Below are 12202 nucleotides of genomic sequence, written 5' to 3' on the forward strand. Positions count from 1 at the left end.
AAGGAAGAAAGAAACATCCAATCAGAAAAGAATGAAGAAACAAGAATTCAAACAAATGAGGGGAGGCTTAGGAACCTCCAGGACATCTTTAAACATTCCAACATTCAAATTATAGGGGTGCCAGAAGGAGAAGAGGAAGAGCAACAAATTGAAAACTTATTTGAACAAATAATGAAGGAGAACTTCCCCAATCTGGCAAAGGAAATAAGCTTCCAGTAAGTCCAGGAAGCTCAGAGTCCCAAAGAAGTTGGAACCAAGGAGGAACACATCAAGGCACATAATTACATTACCCATGATTAAAATGAAGCAGAGAATCCTAGAATCAGTAATAGAAGAGGAGGCAGTTACCTACAAAGGAGTTCCCATAAGGCTATCAGCTGGTTTCTCAAAAGAGATCTTGCAGGCAAGAAAGGGCTGGAAAGTAGTATTCCAAGTCATGAAAGGCAAGGACCTACATCTAAGATTGCTCTATCCAGCAAAGCTTTCATTTAGAATGGAAGGGCAGATAAAGTGCTTCTCAGATAAGGTCAAGTTAAAGGAGTTCATCATCACCAAATCTTTATTATATGAAATGTGAAAAGGATTTATCTAAGAAAAAGATGATAAAAAATATGAACAGTAAAATGACAGCAAACTCACAATCATTAATAACCACACCTAAAACAAAAGCAAACTAAGCAAACAACTAGAACAGGAACAGAATCACACAAATGGAGATCACATGGAGGATTATCAATAGGGGAGGGGGAGTGGGAGAGAGAGGGAAAAGGTACAGAGAATAAGTTGCATAGATAATAGGTAGAAAATAGAAAGGGAGGGAATATGCAGGTGGCAGGGGGGTAAAGGGGGGGGAATGGGACAACTATATGTAATAGCATAATCAATAAAATATATTCAAAAAATAAAATTAATATTAAAAAGATAGCATAAAGTAAAAAAAAAATGTCTATGGGACCTCTGGGACAACATCAAGTGTAACAGCTCCTGAATCACAGGGGCACAAGAAGGAAGAAAGTGAGCAAGGGATCAACAACCTATTTGAAGAGATAATAGCTGAAAACTTCCCTAACCTCATGAAGGAAACAGTTACACAAGTTCAGGAAGCATAGAGAGTTCCCAATCAAGAGGAACCCAAAGAGGCCCACACCAAGACATGTCAAAATTAAAATAGCAAAGGTTAAAGACAAAGAGAGAATGTTAAAAGCAGCAAGAGAAGGAAAGTTGCCTATAATGGCACTCCCATAAGACTGTCACTGGTTTCTCAAAAGAAACACTTCAGACCACAAGGGACTGGTGTGACATACTCAGTGACAAAAAGCAAGGACCTACAACCAAGACTACCTTACCCAGCAAGATTATCATTTTTTAAAAAAAATGTAAGGTGAAATTGAAATAAATAAATAAAACTAAAGGAGTTCACTACCAATATTGCAAGCAATATTAAAGAGACTGCTTTAAGAAGAATAACAAAGAAAGAAATAGAGGAAGGAACATAGGTATAAAGAATAAAATAGCAATAAGTAAGTACCTATCAATAATAACCCTAAAGGTGAATGAATTAAATGCTCCAGCCAAAAGACATAGGGTAACTGGATGGATAAAGGAAATGGGGAGCATGCTGTCTTACAACACACCCACCTCAGAACAAAAGGTGGGTGTGTTGTAAGGGGTAGTAGTGGAGGGGTGGTAGTGGAGGGGTGGAAACAATATTCCATGCAAATGAAGATGAAGGAAAAGCTGGGGTAGCAATATATCAGACAAAATAAACTTCAAAACAAAGACCATAAGAGACAAAGAAGGTCACTTCATGGTACTAAAGAGATCACTCCAACAAGAGGTAATAACCCTCATAAACATATATACACCCAACACAGGAGCACCTAAATATATAAAGAAAATCTTGGTGAACATTAAGGGTGTGATCAACAGGAATACAGCCATAGCAGGGGATTTTAACACCTCACTGTCATCAATGGGTATATGTTCCAAACAGAAAATCAACATGGCAACAGCAACACTGGATCAGATGGATATCATTGATATTTACAGAACAATTCATCCCAAAGCAGCAGAGTATATATTTGTCTTAAGTGCACAGAGAACATTCTCAAAGACAGACTGCATGTTATGACATAAAATAGGCCTTAATAAATTCAAGAAGACTGAAATTGTATCAGAAATAATTTTTAAATGATTCCATTTACTATTACAACAACAAAATAAGCTAAAGAATAAAGAATAACTTAAGAATAAATTTCACCAAAGAGGTAAAAGAGCTTACTCAGAAAATTATAAAGATACTGAAGAAAGAAACTGAGGAAGATACAAATAAATACAAGCATACACCATGTTCATGATTAAGAAAAATTAACATCATTAAAATGTCCATATTACACAAAGCAAGCAACATATTCAACAGAATTCCTATGAAAATGGCAATGGCATATCTTACAGATACAGAATATTCCAAAAATTTATATGGAACTACAAAAGACCTCTAATACCCTCAGCAATTCTAAGAAAGAAGAACAAAGCTGGAGGTCACACTACTTGATATTAAACTATACTACAAGGCCATAGTAATTAAAACATCCTGGTACAGGCACAAGAACAGGCATATAATAAATCAATGCAACAGAACAGAAAGCACAAAAATAAACTGATGCCATTATGGTCAACTAATATTTGACAAATGAGGCAAGAATATACAATGGGGTGAAGATAGTTTTTCAAGAAAATTGGATACATACATGTAAAAAACAAAAACAAAACTTGCCCACCACTTTACACCATACACAAGAATTAACTCCAAATAAATTAAAGACCTAAATGTTAAATCACAAAACCATAAAAATCCTAGGAAAAAACATAGGCAGTAAAATCTCAGACATTTCTCACAGCAATATTTTTGTTGACATATCTCCTCAGGGGGAAACAAAAGAAAAAATAAACAAAATGGAACCACATAAAACTAAAATGTCACCTGAGGACATTTTTTCGTTGCTTTAGAGAGAGAAGAAGGGAGAGAGGGTTTAGAGAGAGGAAGGGAAGGGGGAAAGAAAGAGGTAAGAGAAACATCGATGTAAATGGGAGAACATATTTGCCAATGATACACATCTGATAAAGGGTTATATTCCAAAATATATGAAGAACTTATACAACTCAACACAAAGAAAACAAACAACCCAATTAAGGCAAAGGGCCTAAAAGGACATTTCTCCAAGGACATACAAATGGTCAATATACATATGAAAAAATGCTCAACATCAATAATCAGCAGAGAAATGCAAATTAAAACCATAATGAGATATCACTTCACATGTGCGAGGATTATCATCATCAATAAATCAACAAACAACCAGTGTTGGGGAGGATGTAAAGAAAATGGAGCCTTCATGCACTGTTGGTGGGAATACAGGCTGGTGTAGCCACTGTGGAAAGCAGTATGAAGATACCTCAAAAAATTAAAAATGTAACTGCCTTTTGACCCAGCAGTCCACTTCTGGGAATATAGCCAAAGAAACCAGAAGCACGAATTTGAAAGAATACATACATCCCTATGTTTATTGCAGCATTATTTACAATAGTCAAGATCTCAAAACAGCTCAAGTGCCCATCAATAGATGAGTGGATAAAAAAGCTCACAATGGAATACTACTTAGCCATAAAAAGAAGGAAATCGTACTTTGTGTGACAGCATGGATGGACTTGGATAGTATGCTAAATGAAATAAGCCAGTAAGAGAAAGACCAATAGTGCACCATATAATTTCACTTAAATGTGGAATCTAATGAACAAAATAAACAGATGTACAAAACAGAAACAGAGGCATGAATACAGGGAATAGACTCACAGCTACCAGAGGGGAGAGGTGTTGTGGGGGCTGGATGAAAGAAAGTGAAGGGATTGAGGAAAAAAAAAGATTATATATATATATATATATATATATATATATATAAAAAACACAGACACAGCCAACAGTGTGGTGATAGCCAGAGAGAAAGGCAGGTGGTCGGTGGAGGTGGGCAAAGGGGGGATAAAAGAGGGTGGAAAAAGACTGTGCTTTGTGTGATGGGCACACGATGCAGTGTGCAGACGATGTTTCATTGAGTTGTACACTTGAAACCTGTATGTTTTGTGAACCAATGTCACCTTAATAAATTCAATTTAAAAAAAAAAAAAACGAGAATGGTTTTCACTGAAATATTACAGAAGTTTTACAAATTCAATTTCTTAATAATAATATATTGATGTTCTTCTTAGAATATAAAGTCACTGCTAAAAATGTGAAGGTATAAGAGAAAAAGATGAGTTTTTCATATAAAACATCTGTTCTCTTATTTCAATACTAAGTAACCACAAAGACTTTGAAAGGAAATGTTACCAGTAATGTATTACACATGCTTACAACTAATGTTCATTAAACCCGTTTTTGAAATGACACCCCAATTTCTTTCCCTTTGAAAAGAGGATATCCTCTTTCAATGAAAAATTCAAAAACCAAAGAACTTAAACAACATGCCAGTGTTTTGTCTACCCTGTCTAGCACTGTGATATTTTATGTATATATCTAAAGTTGCATTGACCCAGGAGAACGACCCTCCTTCACCTACTTCCATCTGAATGTCGTAGTTCTGGCCGAGGACACTCTGTATGAGGTCTCTGATAATCCGGTCGGAGGCCAGCTGGGCCTCAGACTGCAGCGAGGCGATGATCTCCTCTATGGACGTCGGGATCACTCTCACCGGCAGCGGGGCCTGCAGTACGGCCTCCAGCTCATCGCCGGGCTGGGCAGTTTCACCATCTGTTTTGGAAAATGACCCGGACGCGCCCTCAGGCGAGTAGTGGGTGCGAATCCTCACTCTCCGCTGCCGCGTGGCGGCCTCCGCCTCGCCCTCTGCACTGGAAATCGAGCTGCTCTTCCGCTTTCCGGCCGAGCTTGCCTTTGCGGGCGCAGCGGGCTCCGGCTTCGGGGCGCGCCCCCGGGCCACGTTGAGGACCCGCTTGGCACTCGAGAGCCTCGGGCTCCTCCGGCCCCAGGACCCTCCGGCCATTTTCCTCCGTGGAGGTGGTGGCATCGGGACCAAAGGTTTGGACGTGCCGACGCTGGTGGCGATGGCTGGCAGGTGCTTGAACAGCCGGTGCCGGAGGAACGCGGAGCTCCGCATGTAGAAGTCCTGGGGGCAAAACACCTGCGGCTTCCCGGGAGCAGCCCCCTCGCTCCGGCCTGGGGGGCGCCTCGTACCTCGGAGCTCCTGCTGCAGTAGGGCTGCTGAGGGTGTTGCGGGGCCTTTAGGCCGAAGGGACCCTGATGGCTGCTCCGGTCCAGCGGAGAAAACTCTCCCCTTCTCCCCAGACCTGGCAGGGCCAGGATCCTGGAGACTGAAGACTGCAACTTCATCGACAGCCGGCTTGGAGGCCAGCTTCTGCTTGAACTGGAGAAAATCCTTTTTGGTCTTCCGGCAAATCTTATCACGCTCTTTAAAGATGTACAATTCTTCCTTGTAGTTCAATCCAAAGTGCTTTGAGATCGTGGACATCTTGATTAATTTTTCCTGTGAAGTAACAATATATTAACAAATGACACAAAAGTTCTGTTGATAAAATTCCAACTCAAAAATAGTTTATCATAGTAGAATGCTCACTGTGTTCCCTGAGACACCAGTGGGTAGTGCGAGTTTGTACATTTTAAAACCAACTACTGAGCTTTTCACAGGAACCATGAAAACCTTCCAAGTCTTCTGTAAAAGCCTTTTTTACAGTGGGCACTTCTGAAACCCCTACATATTTACTGTAACATTTCTTTAGACTGTAGTGTCCCACCCCCATGGTTCGCGCAGATCACAGTGCACACAGGCACACAAAACCTCAAGGAATCCTGGAGGGACAGCACTTTCCACTTCCTTTTCCTGCTAGTCCTGGGTGTCTCCATCCCTTACCCAGCCCACCACACCCTATAGCAGCCACAAGGTAGGCCGCATGAATAAAACCTTTTAATTATACTAAGGACATAAAAGACTCAACCAAATACAGAGAGAGTTAGCCCGAACCAGGTAGCACAGTAGGCTGGAGCATCATCCATTCGCCAAAAGGTTGTGGGTTGGACTCTTGGTCAGGATGCAGACCTAGGTTGAGAGTTTGACCACCATTCAGGGCATGTACAGGACATGACTGGTTCTTTTCTCTCTCACGTCGATGTTTCTCTCCATCTATCTCTCTCCTTCTAAAATCAATTTTTTAAAAAATGTCCTCAGGTGAGGATTTAAAAATAATATAAAGAGACAGTTAATGTTCCTTGGTGAAGAGACCAAATATGTTAATTTTATCAGGTCTTCCCAAAATACTGTTATTAGTTTAATGCCATCCTAATCGAAGTCTAAAAATGATATTTTCAACTTTGAAAAGTAATTCTGAATTCATTTGAAATAATAAACAGGGTAGATCAGCCAAATTTTTGAAAAGGGAAATGAAGAAACACTTGCCTAACAAGATAATTAAAACTTACCCAGATACAAGAACTAAAATTGAAACACAACTACTAGAATCAACATATAGACTGAGTAAGCAAAAGAATTAATAATAATACAGCTTATAAGACAGGATTAAATTAGTGATAAAAGCAGTATTAGCCCTGGCTGGCGTAGCTCAGTGGATTGAGCGTGGGCTGGGAACCAAAGTGTCCCAGGTTCGATTCCCAGCCAGGGTACATTCCTGGGTTGTAGGCCAGAACCCCCAGCAACCGCACATTGGTGTTTCTCTCTCTCTCTCTCCCTCTCTCTCTCTCTCTCTCTCTCCCCCCTCCTCCTCCTCCTCCCTTCCCTCTCTGAAGATAAATAAAAATAAAATCTTAATAAAAAAAAGCAGTATTAATAAATTGTGCTGAAGCAAATGGTTGACTATAGTATGGGAGCTGGGAAGGGAATGAGATTTCATTTTATGCCATGCTTCAAAATACAATGGATTTAAGACTTAGATATGAAAAACATTTTCTTATTTTACTTTGTGTTTCTTTGCTTAACACTTATCCACATTTCTTGGTTCATATTCTTTTTATCAATTCCTAAAAACATTAGTTTTATAATTAAGTATTCACTTGTCATATAGTATGTGAAATAGAAAGAAAACATCCTATTTAGCCTTTAAATACAGTCACATTACTTTTAATCTCCAAAATATCTCTTGCTGGTTCTCAAATCCAAGACCCTCCTGCATGACAGAGCTCTCATGTGGGCATCAGCAGGCTTGCTTTCTCTACACAGCTCCATCACTGACCAAACCTTAGACAATTCAGTTCTATCTGCAACAAGATTTTTTATTAAAAAGTGAAAATAATCTTTTGCCTCTTTTCCAGGCCATAGTATGTGAACATTCCTTAAGGAAGTTTTCTTATTTAAAGAAAATGCTATATAATCCTCCTCATAATGTTTTGGCTGTCAACTGTTTGCACAGGTGGCAATATGTCCATACTGACACCATCTGCATTTCTTCCTATAAAAGATTAAAAGGTAGTACCTGGGTCAGAACACAGACCAGAAACACATTAATACCTGATGAGAATTTGACTTGACTCTCCCAAATGCACTTCCCTTTTGTTTCTTAGTTCCTGCCTTGCATTCCCTTCTCAACTTCTCCCAGGCTTGTGGTTTGCTATTAAAGTTTAACAAGTGTTCATTGTTCAACATTTCTCAGTACATTCTCTCATGTTCTTCATAGGAAGGTTGTTCTTTATATGAAAAAAATAAACCAATAGGAAGTAGAACTCCTAAGTTTAAGAGGAACTTCTATTCTATTTTCAAAATAGGTGGTATCCCAATGCTAAATGGGCCGGCCCATCAAAGGGTGGTGCTTTACAGCCCACACCCACCTTCAACACTGTAAAACATGTAAAATCATTTTTAAATGTCCAATCTCATAGGAAAAAATAACATGTTCTCTCTTTTTTCCATAATAATTTCTTAAAAAGAAAGAGATTAGGTCTGGTTTGGAGATACTCATGGGGAAATAACGTAGCCATCCCGAAAGGAGAAAGTACGTAAGATATCAAGCCTCCTACTCACAATCCATGCTGATTAAGTTTATGCTACACTTTAACATGGGACAGGGTGTGACTGAAATCTTTGCAATCGGAGCAGTAATTTAATTCTCCTTTTTTTCCCCAAAAGTATTGGAACACTATGCTTTTTCCTTCCTGCTCTACCAAGAGGTTCTGGCTACCTAAACAGTGAGGTCTTCAGAAAGGCCAAGAGGCAGGTTTCTCTCCTGTCCCATGAGGTCTGGTCAGACATAAGGAGGAAGCTCACTGGACAAAAATTGCTAAAGGTCCAGGGAGGACTACCTATGTGAACAGTCTAAACTCGGGAACAGGTAGCTCTCTGGTTCTTGCAGGTGTGGCTGTTCCTCCTATTAGAACAGAAGATCCAAAGCTCTAGAGCAGTCTAGACCAGAGGTCTTGGCTGCAAGCTACATGAACACTTCACACAGGGAAATGATTTCTTCATGTGTTCAGCCTAGTTTACAGAGTAATACACTGGAAAGGGTTACAAGAGTCATACACTGGGAATGGAGCCAAAGCCTCAGCTGGTTACACAGATTCCTTCACCTTGACTCCCTCTACTATATGGTCACAGGCACCGCAGTGGGAAGGGTGGCCCACTAAGGACAAGATCTAGGTTCTCTTGGGTCCATGGCTGAAAATCATCTCAATTCACTTCCTGAACACACCAACATCAACTTCCAATGCACAGCACTAAAGTTCCAAAAGAAACATTAAACTCAAGACAGTCTATCTCATCTAGTAAAATCATCAGCATTGCAAGAAAAATAAAAATATTCTGAAATATTTGCTTTTGAAATAGCAGTGGTAGAAAGATCTCTCTGTGCACTGATTATAATTTATGAAGAACTCTAAAAGAAAATATGCAAAGATTTTAATAATTTTGCTAAGAAAATGGAGTAACAGTATTTTCTCTACTTTTTTCACACTTTGTATAATACTGATTTTACCACCTTTGATCCTAATAATAATAATAGGAAATAACACATATTATGGTGGTTTAAAATGATATAGAAAATAGAGGAAAGCTGTTTTCAAGCTCAGAAAATAACTTTTTCTAAACTATTGAGAACCCAAAGAAATTTCAATAAAAGCCCTTTATCATTCTGACCAGAAGAATCAGATCAAAGCTCCCAGACAGCAACCACCACAGAGGAATGACAGAGATATCCCAGAAGAGAGACAGCCAGAGAGAGTAATTTCCCGTTTCTATGTATAACACCACACAAGTCTAGACTGACCTCTGAACCATGCATATGTGGGACAATCTCAAAGCAATACAGCAAGGGCTTAAAGAGCCTAAATGAGCTTCAGCTGAACATAACCTCCAACTGCAGGGAGTAAGATAGAGTTTACAATGACTCTAACCTGGTGAATTGCCTGTTAAATAAGCAAAGAAAAAAGTCAGCATTCTTCAGAGGAATATAACAGAACCAAGAGTTCACATAACAAAACATTCACGGTGTCCAAGACATAACCAAAAAGTACTTGACATAAAAACCCAGGAAAATCTGACCCATTTTCAAGGGCAAAGATAATTAACAGATGCCAGCCCAGGGATGACCCAGATGTTGCAATTTTTAAATGAGGACTTTAAGGCCACTATTATAACTATGCTCTGTGAAGTAAAGAAAATATACTAAAGATGACTAAAAAGACAGAAAATCTTAACAGAAAAAGAAATATTATATCCAAAAATAGTATTATTTTCAATAAAAATTTGACTACCAAAATGGAGATGTCAGAGGAGTTAGTGAACTGGACAAGGAATCAACAGAAATTATCAAATATTTAAAAGAGAGAAAGAAAAGCTTTAAAAACAAAAGCCTTGGAGCCCTATAAGACAGTATCATGACTTTTAACAAATGGGTAATCCATGCCCCAAAAGAAGAGGGGAGAATTGAGTGGAAAATATTTAAAGAAATGATGTCTGAAAACATCCCAAATTTGAAGAAATACATACATTTATAGATCCATTACATTCCAAGTAGGATAAAGTCAAAGAAAATCACATGTAAACTCCTGGAAATCAAAGACAAAGGCAAAATACTGAAAGCAGAAAGAGAAAAACAACACATTATTTATAGGGGAAACATTCACAATGTCCAGGACATAACCAAAATGACCATGGACTTCCCATCAAACACCACTGAGACCAAAAGACAGTAAACAGGATTTGTAACATGCTAAAAGACAAAAAACAAATCCCTGTCAACCAGAATTATATATCTAACAAGCATATTCTTTAAAATAAAGGCAAAATGAAGACACATTTAGATAAAGGAAAACAGAATTACTTACCAGCAAATTATAACTATGAGAAATGCTAAATAAAGTTCTTCAAGCTGAAGAGAAATTGTACCTGAGGAAAACTAAATCTTCAGAAATGAGTGACGAGCAGAAATGGAAACTGGTTAAGTTTAAAGTCATCCTTTATCTTATTTTTTTAATTTTATGAAAAAATACAACTTTTGTGGGGTGTTTGTGTACACAGATGTAATGCATAACAACAACCAAAAACACTAGATAGGGGTGGATAGGGAACTATGATTTTAAGTTTCTGTATTTTATGTAAACTAGTTCAGTATTAACTCTAAGCTGTGAAATGATAAGCATATATATTCTAATTCCTAGAGAAACATTTTTTGAAAGACTGATAGATTTTTTAAAGATTTTATTTATTTATTTTTAGAGAGGGAAGGGAGGGAGAAAGAGAGAGAGAGAGAGAAACATCAATGTGCGGTTGCTGGGGGCTGTGGCCTGCAACCCAGGCATGTGCCCTGACAGGGAATTGAACCTGAGATGCTTTGGTTCGCAGCCTGTGCTCAATCCAGTGAGCTACTCCAGCCAGGGCTTGAGAAACATTTAAAAATTTTTTTTTATTTTATTGATTGATTTTAGAAAGAGAGAAGAGGAAGAGGAGGAGGAGGAGAAACGTCGATTTGGTGTTCCACACTTGTATGTATTCACTGGTTGCTTCCTGTGTGTGCCCTGACCACAGAGCAAACCGACAACCTTGGTGTATTGGGATGATGCTGTAACCAACTGAGCTACCTGGCCAGAGCCCTAGAAAAACAATTTTTTAAAGTAATACAAAAAGGTGTAACTAACAAGTCGATTGATAATAAAAAGGGACACAAAAATATGAAATATTAGAAGATATTTTAGACTTAATAATAATGAAAATACACCATCAGAATGTGGGGGTGCAGCTAAAGCAGTGCTTAGAAAGAAAAGTACAGCTTACATGATTAAATATAAAAGAAAAGTCTAAAATCAATAGCCTACAATTCCACCTTAAGAATCTAGAAAAAGAGAACTAAAGGATGCCCAAACTAAATAGAAAGATGCAATAGTATGAAGATGTAAATCAATCAAAATAGAAAACAGAAAAATAATTGAGAAAATTAACAAAGCCAAGAGCTGGTTCTTTCAAAAATATCAACAAAATATTTAAAACCCCCAGCTAGACTGTTCAAGAGTAAAGGAGAGAGAACAAAATCATTGATTCAGGAATAAAGATTTTCACTACAGATACTAAAGATAGTAAAGAACAGTAAGTAAAGAACATAATAACTTTATGCAAACAAATTCAACAATTTAGATAAAATGGGCAAATCTCTGAAAATTGAAACATCAAAATTAACACAAATAGCAGCCCTGGCTGGTGAGGCTCAGTGGATTGGGTGCAGACCTGTGAACCAAAGGGTCACCGGTTTGATTCCCAGTCAGGGCACATGCCTGAATTGCTGACCAAGTCCCAGGTAGGAGACATGGTGGAGGCAAACACATACTGATGTTTCTCTCCGTCACTTTCTCCCTCCTATCCCTTCTCTCTAAATAAATAAATATTTATAAAAACATAAAAAGCAGATATTCTGAATAGTCCTATGTTAAATAAACTTATTCATTGGCAAAATCTTACAACAAAGAAACTTCCAGGCCCAGACGGTTCTCTCACACTCAAGAAAGAAATAACACCAGTCTTACACAGATGTTTTCAGAAAATAGAGGAGGAAGGCACTCATTTTCTGAGACTTGCATAACCATAATACCAAACCCCTCATATTTAAAAATAAAAAAGAAAATACACACCAATACCCCTCATGAACACAGATGCAAAAAATCTTTAACAAAATATTAGCATAT

At 38.2% G+C, this 12202-nt stretch overlaps 1 protein-coding gene across 2 annotated transcripts in view; it reads right to left on the reverse strand.

Annotated features, from left to right (window-relative positions):
* The window catches only part of LOC118501288, a 164732-nt gene that overhangs the window by 136278 nt on the left and 16252 nt on the right, over nt 1–12202 (reverse strand). For both annotated transcript variants that reach the window (XM_036029030.1, XM_036029032.1), the window contains exon 2: nt 4614–5555. In XM_036029030.1, the coding sequence (XP_035884923.1) occupies nt 4614–5540 (927 nt within the window). In that variant the 5' untranslated portion in view covers nt 5541–5555. The remainder of the gene's footprint in view (nt 1–4613; nt 5556–12202) is intronic.

This window comes from Phyllostomus discolor, chromosome 1 (assembly GCF_004126475.2).
Source record: "Phyllostomus discolor isolate MPI-MPIP mPhyDis1 chromosome 1, mPhyDis1.pri.v3, whole genome shotgun sequence".
NCBI classification, from domain to species: Eukaryota; Metazoa; Chordata; class Mammalia; order Chiroptera; family Phyllostomidae; genus Phyllostomus; species Phyllostomus discolor.